The sequence below is a fragment of the Symphodus melops genome (assembly GCF_947650265.1).
Source record: "Symphodus melops genome assembly, chromosome: 22".
Classification (NCBI taxonomy): Eukaryota; Metazoa; Chordata; class Actinopteri; order Labriformes; family Labridae; genus Symphodus; species Symphodus melops.
In genome coordinates, this window is record NC_136712.1 from 16740546 (window position 1) to 16755821 (window position 15276).

The following is a 15276-nucleotide window of genomic DNA, read 5'->3' on the forward strand; positions in this document are numbered from 1 at the left end:
AATGAAGGATGCATTGGATACAGTTAATATTGAATTTATTTTGGTATTTGGGTTGGGATTTGTAATTAAGAAGATGGTGATTGGTCCTGAGGCAAGACCAGCACTTAAATAGTACATGCAGTTAAAGGAGCAATATGTAACTCTGACACCTAGTGTTTATAAAGGCTACTGCAGTCCAAATTCAAAGCGTTGGAGAGAGCGACCCCCCCCTCGCCCTCTCCTCTCTAGAGTTGAGGCGCACACTGTGTGCCCTGTCTGAGACCTGGAAGCTTCAGCGTTTAGCCAATTCTGCATCGGTTTTGAAACATTTAACCTCTCTCCATTTTCAAAAGAATCTCCAGTATTGATCCAAGTTGAAGCATGTCTCCTGCTCGTGGAGCCTATTAGAAACATGCAGAGGATTTTTAGGTCGAGTCTGATCTAAATTATCATAGAGTAAGTTCATTTTGTGATTTAATTCAGTGAATATATTGATCCTTTAAGTAGTCATGGCATTATGAAAGGGATCACATATTGTTTTGGTCCCCATTAAAGAAAAGCGTTTACATTAAATAACTGTCTGTTCTCTTCCTTTCAAATGTTTGATAACTCATCCTGCATTCTTGTGAATGTGTCGGTGTGACCTGCGGTGTAAAAGTGCTGTGAGTCAGAAGACTGGAAAAGCGCAAAAAAAAAAAATCAAACATAATGAGCCAATCAAATTCTTCCCAACTTTATTTCCTTTCTTCTACCTTGTGACTGGTCACATCCTGTTTCCGAGGAAAAATACTTAATGACACGGCACTTAGATCATCTCAAACTTTGGTTTTATGGGGACTTGAAGTACTTAAAGATCAACATCAGTTATAATATTAATGATTTAGAAATAGTGAAGAGTGAATAGCAGCAGTCCTTGTTCTGTCCTTTCCTTTTAAATGTGTCCTGTCTAATTGTACGACATATAAGGCTGATGAAGCCCTGTCATATTTGACTTTTAGTTTTTACTGTCTTCTGAATTCAGGGGCCGCACAAAGACTCTCCTGCAGGGTATTTAATCACCTCTGAATAAAGGTGAAGCTGTTCACTTCACACTGTAAAGTCAGGGTCTTTAGCATGCTAATATTTCTGACCCCCGACTCGCCTGAAGTGTCTGCCTCACTTTTGTCTGCACAGCGCAGGTTTCTGGCTAAACTCTGGACCCAATCGTGTTTGACCTATTCCTTGACATTTTACTATTGACATTTTCTGCAAATTAAAGCTGTGAGCCACTGGCCTCAGTTTAACCCATAAGGACCCACCGTGACACAGGTGTCTCCACCCCTTTAACCCTAATGGGCAGGTCTTTAAAGTGCTTCAATCTTCATTTTTTACTCATAAAGTCCCTAAGTGACATCAACTTAACTTCCTGGTGCAGTTATGTGACTGTGCCATCATTGGTGTACCATTGACCTCACTTCCAATATGGCTGTGCACCAGGTTGACCCATGAGGCAAATCCAGCTAATTTTGGAAAGCTTGATTTGTGTGTTTCAGGTATGTTTCAACCCACAAAATGATGCTTTTGTTAAAATAACATGTTATTTCATACATTAGACTGGTTTTTAATAAAATATTTTGACAACTTGATATAAAACAAGAAGAGAGAAGATCGCTGTTACAAATATGTCACAGCCGGCTTTTACTCCTAAATTAATCATGGAAAATCCCATGTGACGTATTTGTCACAATCAAAGAAAATGGGAGAAAATTGTTCAAAAGCTTAAGCCCATTCAATCATTTTTAGTCAATATATTCTCTAAAGTTGAAGCCAAAGAATATTCAAACAAATATGAACAAATATTCTCATGTTAAATTCATTAAAATAATTAATAAAAATGTGTTAAGAAACTTTTTATGAAAAAGTGTTATTTCCATACATGTAAGTTGGCATTGAAAGAGACAATTGATTAGTTACACTAACAAGTAAGTATGTTTTATCCTATTTTAATCCAATTTCATTATAATTTGTTTGTAGTATGAATAAAAAGAAGCAGCAATACAGTCTTCAGGATCCCAAATGCCTGGGAATCGTGCATACTGGGAAAATGACACACGATGTTCCATGGTGGCTGACCATAGCTAAGCATATGTGGAGGTCAGCAGGCCACACTTTGTGAAAGAGTACAACACTTTCATGGGGGGCATAGACTTCCTTGATGCATGCGTCGCAAGAAGCAAGTACCACATGAGATCAAGGAGGTGGTACCTCTACCTGTTCTGGCAAACCATCATGTTAGGCCTGGTCAATGCATGGTTGCTTTACCGCCGTGACTGCAAACTACTCGGTGTCAGAAAGCCACTGAAACAAAGGAGCTTCCAAGCAGAGGTTGCCACAAGCCTGATTCTCTTGCATTCACAGAAGGGGCGCCCATCATTTGACAGCCCATCTCCACCACCACTACCGCGCAAGAGAGTACGTACTGGTGTTCCAGATGATGTTCGCACTGGCCACATTGCACACTGGCCTGTGAAATGTGAGAAAAGAGGTCGTTGCAGACTCTGCAAAGTCAATGTAACCACCGCTGTCTGTGAAAAATGTGATGTGTGTCTTTGCTTTACAGAGGAGCGAAACTGCTTCAAGACCATTTGGCCTAAAAGCTGTTCATCATGAAGAAACTGTTCATACATTGTGCTGATAATGCAAAAGAAGTGTTATATTGTTCAGCAGTTTGTTTACAGTACTTAAGTGCATGTTTTGGCAGGTTTTCTGTGTGAATCTGTTGTTAATATTTAGTTGCTCTCTAATGCACTAAAACACTGGTTTAATAAGACCAAAAATGTTGTTTAACCTTTTGGAAAGGTATTGTTTCTGATTGAATGCAAATAAATGCAAATTATTGTTACTGAGCAACACAAATTTTAATCTCATTCATTTTCAATTAAATAATATAATCACAGTAAACGCCCAATGTGACAAATGTGTAACTTTTCAGATCTATGACAAAAGAGGGTGCTATTGAAAAAAAAAGTTTAGAAATGTGTTATTTATGGTCCATTTGATCTGTTCTATAACACACTTAATTTTCCTAAAAGGAGAAATGGGTGTGGGTTCTTATGGGTTAAAGCTCCACGGGTGATCTCAGTAAAAAATGATCAGCACTTAACCTTTTAATTATTCTTTTTTTCTACGACTGAGGGATTACCTTTAGCTCCTCTCAGTGTGAGACGTTCTCCTCTTTGTATGAAGATAAATTAGCCTGAAGACGCCTGAATTTTAAAGAGGAGGAAAGAAAAACAAGCAGACTTCAGTCAATGAACCTTCTCAGAAAGCGTCTTGATCGTTTGCAACTTTTGAAAAAAGTAAGAAAATGCACTTAGTGCTCATAAACTTAAATAAAAGTGAAGCTAGTAAAACTATTATAAGAAGTAAAACAAGCGCACAGCGGGAAGCTTCCTGGTTTGAATCCTCGCTCATTCAAGAACTTTGGAGGGGAAGCTGCATTTGTGCATGTAAACTCTGACTTGCCTTATGACAACCTGGAATTTTTCCTACCACCTCACTTTATGTGTGAAATTGGGCTTAGATATGTCTGATCGTAGCGGGACATATTCAGGAAAATTCCCCTCAGAGAATGTGAAAAAAGGTGAGGATGTTAATAACGAGCATGAGGGACCGGTGCTATTGCTATGTGACCAAGCAACTTTGGAAGATTTCAGAGGTAGCATGCATTACATTTTCTGGGCAGAAGAATTAACCATTGCACCAATGGTTAATTCTTCTTCCTCACAATGAGACAAACAGACGTTACACCCAGTAGTGTTTCTGGTTCAAATCCCCATTCACTGTTTGGAGTTTACATGTTCTCCCTGTACATGCACATGTTCTCTGCTTCCTCCCACAGTCCAAAGACACACCCATTAGTATTAGTTAGCAGTCATGTAGTGAGTCTAACTTGCCCTTAGGTTTGAGTGTGGCTGGTTGTTTGTCTCTGTGTCCGCACTGTGATTGACTGGCAAACAGTCCAGGGTGTAACCCGCCTCTCGCCCAATAGCAGCTGGCTCCAGTCACCCCTGGCACCCTGAACCTGAAAAAAGCAACAATATAGATCATGTATGGATATATGAAAAAAACCTAATTATCACTATCAATGTAAAGCTTTTCCAAGACCTCCTTTTCTCGAGAAAAAAAAAAAAAGTTAACCAAGAGACAGAGTTCATATCTTTAGATTACACTTTTGCAATCGCTGCAAAATTACGACTCTGGAAGTGCTTTTCTTTTTGTGTAAGACGCTTTCACATGCCAGACATATGCTTTGGCCACACTCCAAAGACACTCTGCTACAACACTCACATAGTAATCTTCTACAGTGCTGCATGAATATGAACACAGTAAAACTTATGATTAACAATAAAAGCCTTCAATTCCCCAAAATGTTTTCTTTCATACATTTTTTTCTGCTACCAGATGTTTTCAGTCAGAGCCGCCTTTGTATTATAAAGCATCATTAACTGTTAAGTGAAATGGATCCTAAGCACTTTATGCACGCTCGGTTATCAATATTCCCATTTCATTTCATGACAAACCCTTGTGGCTTTTATAAAGGTGCTTTTACACAACCACCATCTGCTAGCAGTTGACCTGATGCCTGTGTTTACGCCACGCTGCTGCTATAACTGTGGCTGTGTGATACACTTGACTTCCCCGTGTTGTAAAGTATCCATTCTGTTGAATTCACCCGACGCTCTGATGTTTTGTGTGGTTTATATAAACTGCCCTATTCATTAGGAAGAGCACTAATGGTGGTTGAGCTCGGATAATGATTTGAGCATTACTCAAAATTTGAATAACGTCTAGTACAAAAGAATATCTGCAGCTTCTCGTTCTTTCTCATTGAATCAATTGAGGAGATGTTCAAGACTACAGGTGAAGAAATTCCCCTCAAATAACTTGAGACACAAACCTTTCCATCTCCTACTTTGAAGACACAGACATTTATGACAAGACTTTTGCGTTTGAACGCTAAAAATAGATTTGGTGAGTAAATCTAAGTAAATCTTACATCACATAACCTGAGACAGCTGTCACAATGCAGCAGACAGCCTTGTTTCAAACTCATGATGTGAAAGTGTGAATGAAAAACAGATCATCAGAACAAAATAAAAAAAAAGGTCCATTGATAATAAAGCAGCTGTGTTCATGTTGATGAAGATTCATTTTCAGTTGGATTTAGTTTTTGCCTTTTAGGCTTCTCCAGAACATGCTGCCCACTTTTAGAAGAACTAACCGGTATATAGTGAGTCACTTTTACACTTATTGTCACTATTTGCTTGTGTCTGTATCCGTCTACAGCCTCAATAGTGGAGCAGAAGTGGTGGTGTCAGATGCATCCGTGCCTTGACGGAGAGGAATGCAAAGTTCTTCCTGATCTGAAGGGCTGGAGCTGTGCCACGGGGAACAAGATCAAAACTACAAAGGTAAGTTTAAGAAACAAAACTATTTTTACTCTCAAGACGTCCATAATTTGACCTGTTGAATCTCAACCCTGTCAAGGTCAACAGACTGCGGCTTCTATAACAATCCTCTGCCTTTACCTTTACACAGCTAATGTTTGCAGGCAGTGCTTGGACCCCCTAGGGGCCTATAATCAATGGGCTGCCATGTCTCCTTAGCACTTCCAGGCCACTTTGAGCACCCAAACTGGCCAATTACTCGCTCCAATTACCTGCTTTTAACATTGTAACACAACGCCTGTATCCTTCAGTGTGATATGACAACCCATAGACTTCAGTTCTCTCTCTCTCACTCTCTCTCTCTCTATGTACTTAATTATTTAAACTGCCCACAACACCTGCCTGGAGCCGGGAGCCTGGAGCCTGGGGTTATCGATTCACCGACTTGTCGGGACCTCACATTATTTTTCCCCTTTTAATGGTCCAGCGTCCCGTGACAAACGTCTTGTGATGTCTTGAAATATTTTCCGATATCACGAGACCAAAAAGTTAAACTTTTCTTTCTGTCGTTGTCTTCTTTAACATGTGTGACTGGAAAGATTTCTGCAGACAAAGACCAGCTGTGGTAACGTCAGATGCTTCACGGTGGAGGTACAGGTAACACATGTTTGTCCTTAAATCATCTTAAATCTAGTTTTTTTACTCATTATGGTTCCAATTTTAATTTATTAAATGTATTCCTCAGTATAGTGGCCCTTCAATCATTCATCTCATTGCTATTCATTGTACAAACACATCTTATACAAATTGTTTATTTGTACCACTTCAGATTTTAATTAAGTCCAACATAGCTAATGTAATTATAAACCACATTTCACAGAAGTGTTGCTACTCCTGTGTGATCCAAGAGACAACAACAACCCGTTCAAAGCATCACCCAGTGGATTGATCTCGCACACCTTTGAACTAGAGTTCGAGAGAAGAAGCAAGTTTGTTAACTTTCAGATCTTTCAGCATGCTGCTTCAAGCTGCAGGGGGGGTTCGAGCTTTTCTCTTCATCTCAGCTGCTCTAATGGGTAAACAGCATAACATCAACTTGGAACCTCAAGCGATACTGACTTGTATCAATCTGTATCATAATGCATTCACATCGGCTCGAATCACCTTTTAGTATTCAAAGCAAACAATGTTACCACAGAGCCCGCAACTCAGGAGGGAACGCAGTCTGGAGCAAATCTCTGAATTCAGAAGTTGTATATTTGCCTTTCCAAAATAGCAGCCACAGGTTTAATTTATGTCTCGTTGACTTTGGGTCCACAGAGCAAATCATTTCTGTCGACAACATTATTTGTATCCTTTTTTTTTAATTTCGAATTTTCCATTCCACGTTTGTCAAACACGCTCAAGATTTTACAATTAAATTCGGGCACACGAGGGAGTCCGCAGTGTCTGGGTTGCATGGGGAATTTGAGGCTTGACAATCTTTGCACTCTTTCCATTTACAAAGTTTTAAAAGGCACTCCTCGGCATAATGTGGCGATAGTTTCTTTCAAGTGATTCAGACGGCGTTTTTTGCTCGATGGAATAGAATCTGTAAATAATGCAGAGAGGAAAATGAATGGAATCTTTTAGCTGTAAGATCTGTGGAAGAGATGCTCCTGACAGATTTAACTCCAAATGTTTTACCCTCCTATTGTCCAACGTCCTCCTACACTCTATTCTCATTCCTATAGCTATGAAATGAATGCAGAGCCACATCTCTCTCACATCCCACAAATTCCTCTCAACAACCGCCTGAAGGTTTTGATTAATGAGGGTGAGGATGATACGTTCCCATTAATCCTGACAGTAGAACTTCATTTGGACAAGATAAATCTGCACGGTCCTCTCTGTTTCTGTTTTTGCTGATTTTACTCGCTGATACTCGTATAAAAATGTTACCCGGTGCAGCTTTTTAAACGGCCCCGCGACAGAAATGCCAGCCTCTGTAGTTACACTACAAAACATATTGCTGAGGATTGCACTGCTGTGTGCCAATTACACGGCTGAATTACACAAATCACGAGCCCATGCACCTGCTGTGTTGAGTCCTTCAGCCAAACCTCACTTGAGGCGTTAAATGGAAAGAAATCCTTTCCAAGATAAATTATCACCTGTCAGCTACCAATTAAAATAGCGCAGCTTCCACTGAAGATTTAACTTTCCTCTCAGTATTTTTAGCGTAGTTGCAGAGAGTTACTCAAATACTGTTAATGATTTACGCCCATCAGTGGTGAGACGCAGTGTAGATCAATCTCTGAAGACATTTTCTCTTCTGACGAGCAGCAGCTCTGCTCTTTGTCTTTACAGCGGGGAATTATTCTCCAATTAGGAGCACATTAATCACAGTGACAGCTCTTGATGTAAATGACTGTAAAGGGAAGAATTTATTGCAAACTAAACCGATGGAAACTCTTTACCCTGAATGTGACATGATTGTGCAGGTCTTCTTGCCAAGAGATGGCCGGATGGTTTCTGGATTGTTTTTGCCTCCCTGCATAATTGAGGATGATTTCCACGACCGTTTGCAGTTTTCCTCTTCCGTGTCACACGACCCATTTGTGAATTCATCTAACCGGGCTGTCTGTTTCCTGTCAAAAGTTCAGCGTCAATAATGGAGGCCTACAAGTTAGCTGACGGCTTCCCACAGTTCATTCAAGCCTTCACGGCGGCTGACAGACGGCTTGAATCGATAGCAGACGTCGTTATAAAGGTTGTTATGTTGCGTTCATAGAGAGTCTTATCCAGATTGTACTTTTGGAGGAGCAGAGAAGATGCCTGTCAGACGCGGAGCTTCATGACAGGCAATTTGATCTCAAGGAGAAAGGACCTCTATAGAGTATCAGACAGCATCGAACGAGGAGAGAGAAACCCCAACTCACAGGCATCCTTTATCCTGAATACCCTATAACACTGTGATGGATGGATGTAATGATACATGACGCCAATATAAATCTGATATCCTACAACAAAATTAAATCTGAAGAATTGGAAAGCTTGAACTTTACACTGAAATGTCTTCTCTTTTTCAGCCTGTCAGAAAAAGACATTGAATTGCATGAAATTTGACTCGGGTATATGGTTTATAAAGGACTTATTGGCGCTCTTTTTTGGAATGAGCTGTATAAATTGGTCCTTTTTTTGGTAATCATGTTGCTTTTTGGTCTGCTTCCAGAGTTTGACAGTGTTATTGGTTTTTCTCATTCCATCATTCTGAGCTAAGAAGTGGAAAAAAATGGTCTGATATTTTTTGAAAAATTATCATTTTTCATGCTCATTTCTGTGGGCATTCATAGCACCCAGAAGATAAACCTTAAAATTGTCAGTTAAATCAGGGGTTCCCAAACTTATCAAGCCGCGACCCCCAATATAACGGCATTAGAGATAGGTGGAGGTGGTTGGTAAATTTGGAATTACAGCATCACACAGACTATTAGGCCTCTCCAAACACTGGCATTAGAACACCACGCCATAGCACAAACATTAGCACTTTTTTAAATATATATTTTCAAATTAATGGTTCAAATATGCAACTTTTAAATGTTTTTGGAAAGAAGACTAGGAACTGCTTCTTTAATTCACTGTGTTTTTGGATTAGGGTTAACACTATGTGTTTAAGCTAGCGGTCCGGTGATATAAGCCCATGTTTTTGCTCTATTGTTTGGTAGTCGTAGTAGAGACTGCCGACTGTGTGTCGGTCCAAGAAAAAGTCTTAAATGGTGTCCATTAAAAGTGCAATTGTAACATTACCCAGCACTGGTTATTCATCCAGAAAAGGCAGGAAAGGATCAATAGTGGTCTTTGCTTGGTTGCAAAAGAGCTTTTTCTTTGCAGAACAAACCGTGAAAATACATTTCAACTTTATGGACAATAAAAATCAATCAGACAACAGCAAGAACATTGACAAGTAGATATACTGTACGTTTAAAACTGTCTTATCAAAGGCTTATAATATTGGGAGAAGCCAAAAACAGTGTCAAAGTTTTGTAGTCTCATGACCACACTAAACTAGACCAAGACTGCTTTGTTGTTTATATTCTGTTCTACTATAGAAAAAAAAAAAAAAAAAACCAAGACCAAGACATACCCGAGAACCAGAGACTAGACCCAGACCATAAATCTTACTGAAAATCATCATCTTGTTAGCCGCAGTCAGGTCACTCACATCCTCATGCCATAACCGTGGGATAAAAATCTAATTATAAATGAATTAAAGTTAATTATTTTATAGTTAGAGCGGGGGGTGGAAAGAAGGCCAAGATAAGATGATCTAAATGGACGAGGGGTGGAATAAGCATTGAGGAAATCAGAAATGTAGCTGAGGGCGAGGTGCAACGCTTCGTATGTAACGGGATTTTGTAAAAGATTCTAATGTTTACTGGAAGTCAATGAAGGGAACGACCGCTGATTCATGTTAATAATCGGGCGGCTGCAATGTGGACTGCATGTTAGCTGTAAACAGTTTAGTAATGATTGGCTGAGGAATATGTAGAGAGAGTTACAGTAATCTTAACGGGAGAAGATGAAAGTGTGAATTAATATTTCAAGATCTGGTGGTGAACTGTGGTACTACATCACAAGATGTTTAACTAGTTGATTGTCATGGTTTTTCAGAGCCAATTGGTCCTCCCAATGGGATGAACCATTTTGAATAAAGTAACTCAGTGGTTTATACTTGTAGCAACGATCCTGATAGACTACTTCACAAAAAAAACAAAACTCTTCAAGATACCAAACTGTGGACATGCTTTTTTCAAAATCATTGAACCCTTCCAAAGTATAAAGCCTCAATGAACCGCCGACGGGAATTTTAGACCTTTAGATAATCAGTTTGCTCACAGTAGCAAACGTAAAAAGTCAACTTTTGCCTGCTGAATAATGCATCTGATGCATGTTGTAACTTTGCCAACATCTTTGTCATGTCGATCAGTGTGGGCGAGAATCTACTGTTATGTTGTATTTTCTGTTTATAAAGTTAAATTTTATTACTCAAGTTCAAGCTCTTTACTTTTATGTGATCTCATGTTTTTATCATTGCTTGAGTCAACTGCGAAGACCCACTGACTTTTCTTTGTTATAAAACTCACAGCTCGCTGACAGTTATATTAAATGCATATTCTAATAAAGTCAGTTATTTAAAAATCAACAACATTTATTCTGTGATGTTTGCAGTTTTGTTTTGACTTCATTTGAACCCTTTTTTTTCTGTCCCAGGTGAACCAGCAGCTCTGTTTATTTGTCGGATCATCACAGAAGAAGACGGGAATGAAAATGACCTTTCTGTAAATAAAGATTTCCTTCTTTCTGGACACAGTTTATCTTTTGGACAAATCTGAATGGATCTTCTTGAACTCTATGGGCGTGAAAAAGAGGATTACATTCTACTGAAAGTACTGAACATTCAGCACTACTTATGGAAGGACTCCATATGCTAAGCCTTACAGGACAACAGGATTGAGTCCGGACATTGTACCGCAATGATGAACTTTATCTATATGTGTATTTAAAGAGTATAGAAGCCCTCTATAGGGAACTTGGTATCACAAATTGACCAGAGAGAACAGCAGATCAATGTATTGTAAGCATCGCTACTTTGGTTTGGTTTTTATCCGTCAGTCGTGGCTTTTTTCTCTGATAGTGTAGTTCCATGATGTCCAGCTCTAGACAGATATGTGGCTGAGCAGCAGATATTCAGGGTGATTTTCAAAGAATAACAAACACATTCATCTATTTCTCATTCATCCTGGGATGCTACAGAGAAGGGCACCTTCATTTTTAGACTCTGGGTAAAATGACTAAACCAGTCATCAGTATATTTAACAGCAACAGTTCAATGGAGTCGTGGATAAAGCTGGATTAAGACATTCAATTGAATTTATATGTCCTCCTTCCATTATACAAGCACCGAGGAACAATCCATTTATTGTTGGGAGTATGTCTGACGCAGCTACGATAGTGGAGATACTCCCCCTTTCAGCTCGTTACTGTTGGACCTTCTTGCGATAGAGCTTGCTGACAAGTTAGCCAGCAGAAAACTGGTTTAAAGTCCAACAGTGAAAACTTGTAGCTCTGCGCATTTCATACACACTTCACGCTCTTCTTTTGGAACAAATGTGACTTCCTGGTGTTTATGGTAACATCTGAAAACCAGACGTCATGCAATTCTGCTAATGCTATGCAGTTCCGATGTTCAGTTTCTGAGTCGAAGCCTGAAGCAGGGACTGTGGAGCCTCCTCCTGACTAGGCTAGTTGGGTCCATTTGATGAATATACATGCAACCCCAACCTCGCTATCTACAGTAAGCGTGTTATTCAGGACTTTGAGAAATTGGACTTCAGATGGATAATCATGTTAACATGCATTCTCAAAGCACAATAAATGGATTATTCTTACTGCATGTAAACACATTGAGTGTTCCAAGTGCTCTGTTCTGTCTCGTTCTGTAAACGGTTTAAACCTGCAGAAAAAAAGTAGAATCCGGCTGTGGTTTGTTTTTTTTTTCTTCTCAGAGAATCACCCTGTCATATCCTTCTGCTGCTGCCAGACTTTGCTTTTGTATCACAGCTCTGGAGTTCTTGACAGTGGCGGTGTAAATTAAACACTTAGCATCTGGCCTGCTGGCTGGTTAATGACGATGTTCCCAAAACGGTTTCAGACTAGTTACTCAAGTAAGATTTGCTGATCACCTTCCGGTATCGCTGACACTTCCTCTGTCTGTGTAAGTGATGACATCAGTAATAAATTATGGTTGTGTATCTAAAGCCTTGTGTCTTTTAAGCATCTTTATGTTCATTTTGTTGTGGCCATAGCAGCAAAACAGTGGACCAGGGGCAAAACACTATTTGCACAACACTATAATTCTTATTTTGATTAGGTCTCTATATTTTTACAACCTATTTGTTTTCATTTTGCCAGATTGACTTTGTATACTCTGGCCTTATAAATTCGACACATTTTAGAACATCTGTAGGCAGCTTCTCTTTTAAGATATTGTTGTGAATGGAAACGCAACTGGATAGAAATAATACATCAATATTTTCCAGACAGCTGCAGTAAAAAAAAAAAAAAAATCCTCTTGCTCTGATGACTCAATGTGAGTTCAGGCGAGTTCAATCAGCCGCTTGCCTGTCACTTCAAACTTTGCAGTGACATCAAGTTATGCAGAAGTTATTCAACCAAAGCTGCAGAATCCAGAATAAAGAAAGCCAAGATAAAACAGTTCAAAGGTCACTTTTTTTGAAACAGCTATGCTTTGTAGTTTGTGTTCGATTGTTTCTAATGGTTGCCTTGTTCCTCCCACCCGGCCCTCCACAACATTAGCACCATCTGTTACCTTCGTGTTCAGTTATTCTGAGTCCAATTTCTTTTGTAGACAAATGACTGAATGACTGAGACAGCCAAAAACAATGTGAATAATAACGTATTTTTGTTCGTCCTCTGAGGGGAATTGGGGCTTCTCTTGAGTCTTCCAAAATAACAGAAAAACAGAGCATTTTGGCTAACTAGCTACAAAACAAAAGCTGCTTTATTCTTTTCATCCGCAGCCGACACACAAGTTGGATTCTTATGACGATGACAAGCAACAAATGATCTCCAGCATCCAAAGTTTTCCTCAACTCTGATTGTTTAGCTGATTGATTTCATACTCAAACGCCATACATATTTACTTACACATTTATTTACTTTATGGCCTGATGTTTCCAGCTCATTCCAGCGGCTGTGTTTTAATTAAAAAAGTTGCGTTCCATCTGCCTGACACCAAACAAAACAGAAGCCGCAGTAAGATTAACAATGGGAATCAGACAGTCTCTTTCCCAAGTTGAAAGAGACTTAAAGTAAATATGCAACTATTGTTTGCACCTTCACAATAGTGTTAGTAGATATTGAGTCAGTTAGTGTTGAAAGCAGGGTGGCTTTGCCTCTGGGAAATAAATAAATTCTAATTTAAGAATAATGCGAGGCGCAGATCTAGGACACATGACGCACATTGGCCCAGAAAACAATGTTTATGTTTATTTTATCAATCAGAAATGGAGCAAATGAAAAATAATACAATTTTCCCCAGCATCACTCTTTGTATTATCACACTGGTCCGCACCCTGGGGTGAGCCCCCAACCCCCCCCCCCCCCCCCCCCCCCCCCATGTAGCCACTGATCTCAGGGAAGCTCTGTCCGCCTGAGGTTGTTAGTCAACCTCGCTTGTATTTCAGGTTGTAATGAAATACATCAGAATGTTTTGATTTTTGGCAGTGTTATTTTTAGATAAAAGTTGGGAGCCCTCCAAGGAAAAACATTGTCTACCACTAAGTTATCCGAGTTGGATCCACTCGAACATCATAAAGCGTGGAAGAGCTGAACAATTCAAATGAGTCAACGTCATCTTGCCAGTCTGTGAACGTCTCTTGACGTGTGTTTGTCATGCTGAGAGCTGCTCCGCTGGACGAGGACTCCATGGACCAAACATGGAGGAGTGTGAAGAAAGCCGCTGAGAGTTTCCTTTGGAGTATGGGCGCCCTATTCAAAGAGCCTTCCTTCTGGGAAGCACACGATGATTCCAACCACTAACGTGTTCGTAGTTCCTGTGTGACTCTCATTTCCCAACTATTCATCAGAAATAAATGTCCAGCTATAGTTTCCATATAAGAACATGCCTCATTTTTAAGTTCCCCTCGATCAATATCTTGTTCTGTTGTGTCTGTACATCCACTAGAAATACAATCTGTGTACTTCACAAATGAGTAGATGGTTTAGGACAGTCTTATCTGTAAACTTCCCACTTACACTCATAATTCTGACGTTTAAATGAGAGCTTTGTTCATGCTTTTGCTGAGGATCCCATTGAGAGATTAGCTTTGCTCGCGTTGGTAAATAGGGTTATTAAAACCTTTTATAGCCTTGTCATAAAGGGAGGAAAGTGAATTTTGGATTTCTAGTCTACGTTAAAGAGGCAATAATTTCACATTACAGTTGAATAGTTGCGATGGGTTTTTGTTACATTGCTGACATGTCTCGATTCTTAAATGCTTCTCTTTTGGGAAATCACCAAAAGCTGCAGCAATATGACTGGCACTAAAATGAAGGATTTTAAAAAGGTACATTTTACTTTACAAATGGACCTTGGTTTCCTTTCTGGAACGTACCCTGTGTGCTTTCTGTTGACACTGTCGCCATTCTGTGCCTGTCAAATACAGTTACACTGAATGCCTGTGCTTCCAGCCTACTATCCTTTTCCAAACAGCCATCCTATGAAATGTTCTTCAGTGAGAAGACGATCGCCGCCTGGAGCGATTTTCTCACGTTTTCGCAAGCAGCGAGCCTTCAAACATCGAGACTCATTCTTTTACCGAAGGCGTCCTCTGGCAAAGCGACAAACTTTCTCCGTGAATCAAAAGGCCGCGGCCTCGGCGTGTCGAAACACTTTGACATTTCCAGGGTCAGCGCCAGACTCCCGGTTGGTATATGAGTCACTTCAGAGGAGGAGAGTCAGTGGGTGACAGAGCTGTAAAACACAGGAAAACCTTGCTTTGATTTCTTTCAAGGGATTCAAAAGAAAGCAAAACAGGCATTTCTTCTCTCTCTTCTCCCTCTCGCTGCTGCAGTCACTACAAGAGCACATCAAAGGAATCTCCTCCTCTTACCATATGCCGTATAGTTTCATAATCTAATGAGGGTTTTGTAATTACGCAGTCCACCAGGGGAATGCAGCTTATCGATTCTCTGGGAAAAAGAAATTTCATTACGCGCGCAGACCTACTGTAAACCGTCGATGCATCCACAGCTTCGCAAGCTTTGATTTAGTTGAATCATTTTCCACGAGAAGTCGTCGGAG

The 15276-nt window shown here is 39.9% G+C and overlaps 1 protein-coding gene across 1 annotated transcript in view; it reads left to right on the forward strand.

Annotated features, from left to right (window-relative positions):
* The window catches only part of LOC306817842 (chemokine-like protein TAFA-2), a 74866-nt gene extending 62658 nt beyond the window's left edge, over nucleotides 1-12208 (forward strand). Inside the window, exons 4-6 of the mRNA XM_079335045.1 lie at nucleotides 5308-5432; nucleotides 6008-6065; nucleotides 10662-12208. Coding sequence (XP_079191171.1) covers nucleotides 5308-5432; nucleotides 6008-6037 — 155 coding nt within the window. The 3' untranslated portion in view covers nucleotides 6038-6065; nucleotides 10662-12208. The remainder of the gene's footprint in view (nucleotides 1-5307; nucleotides 5433-6007; nucleotides 6066-10661) is intronic.
* The last annotated feature ends 3068 nt before the right edge of the window (nucleotides 12209-15276 follow it).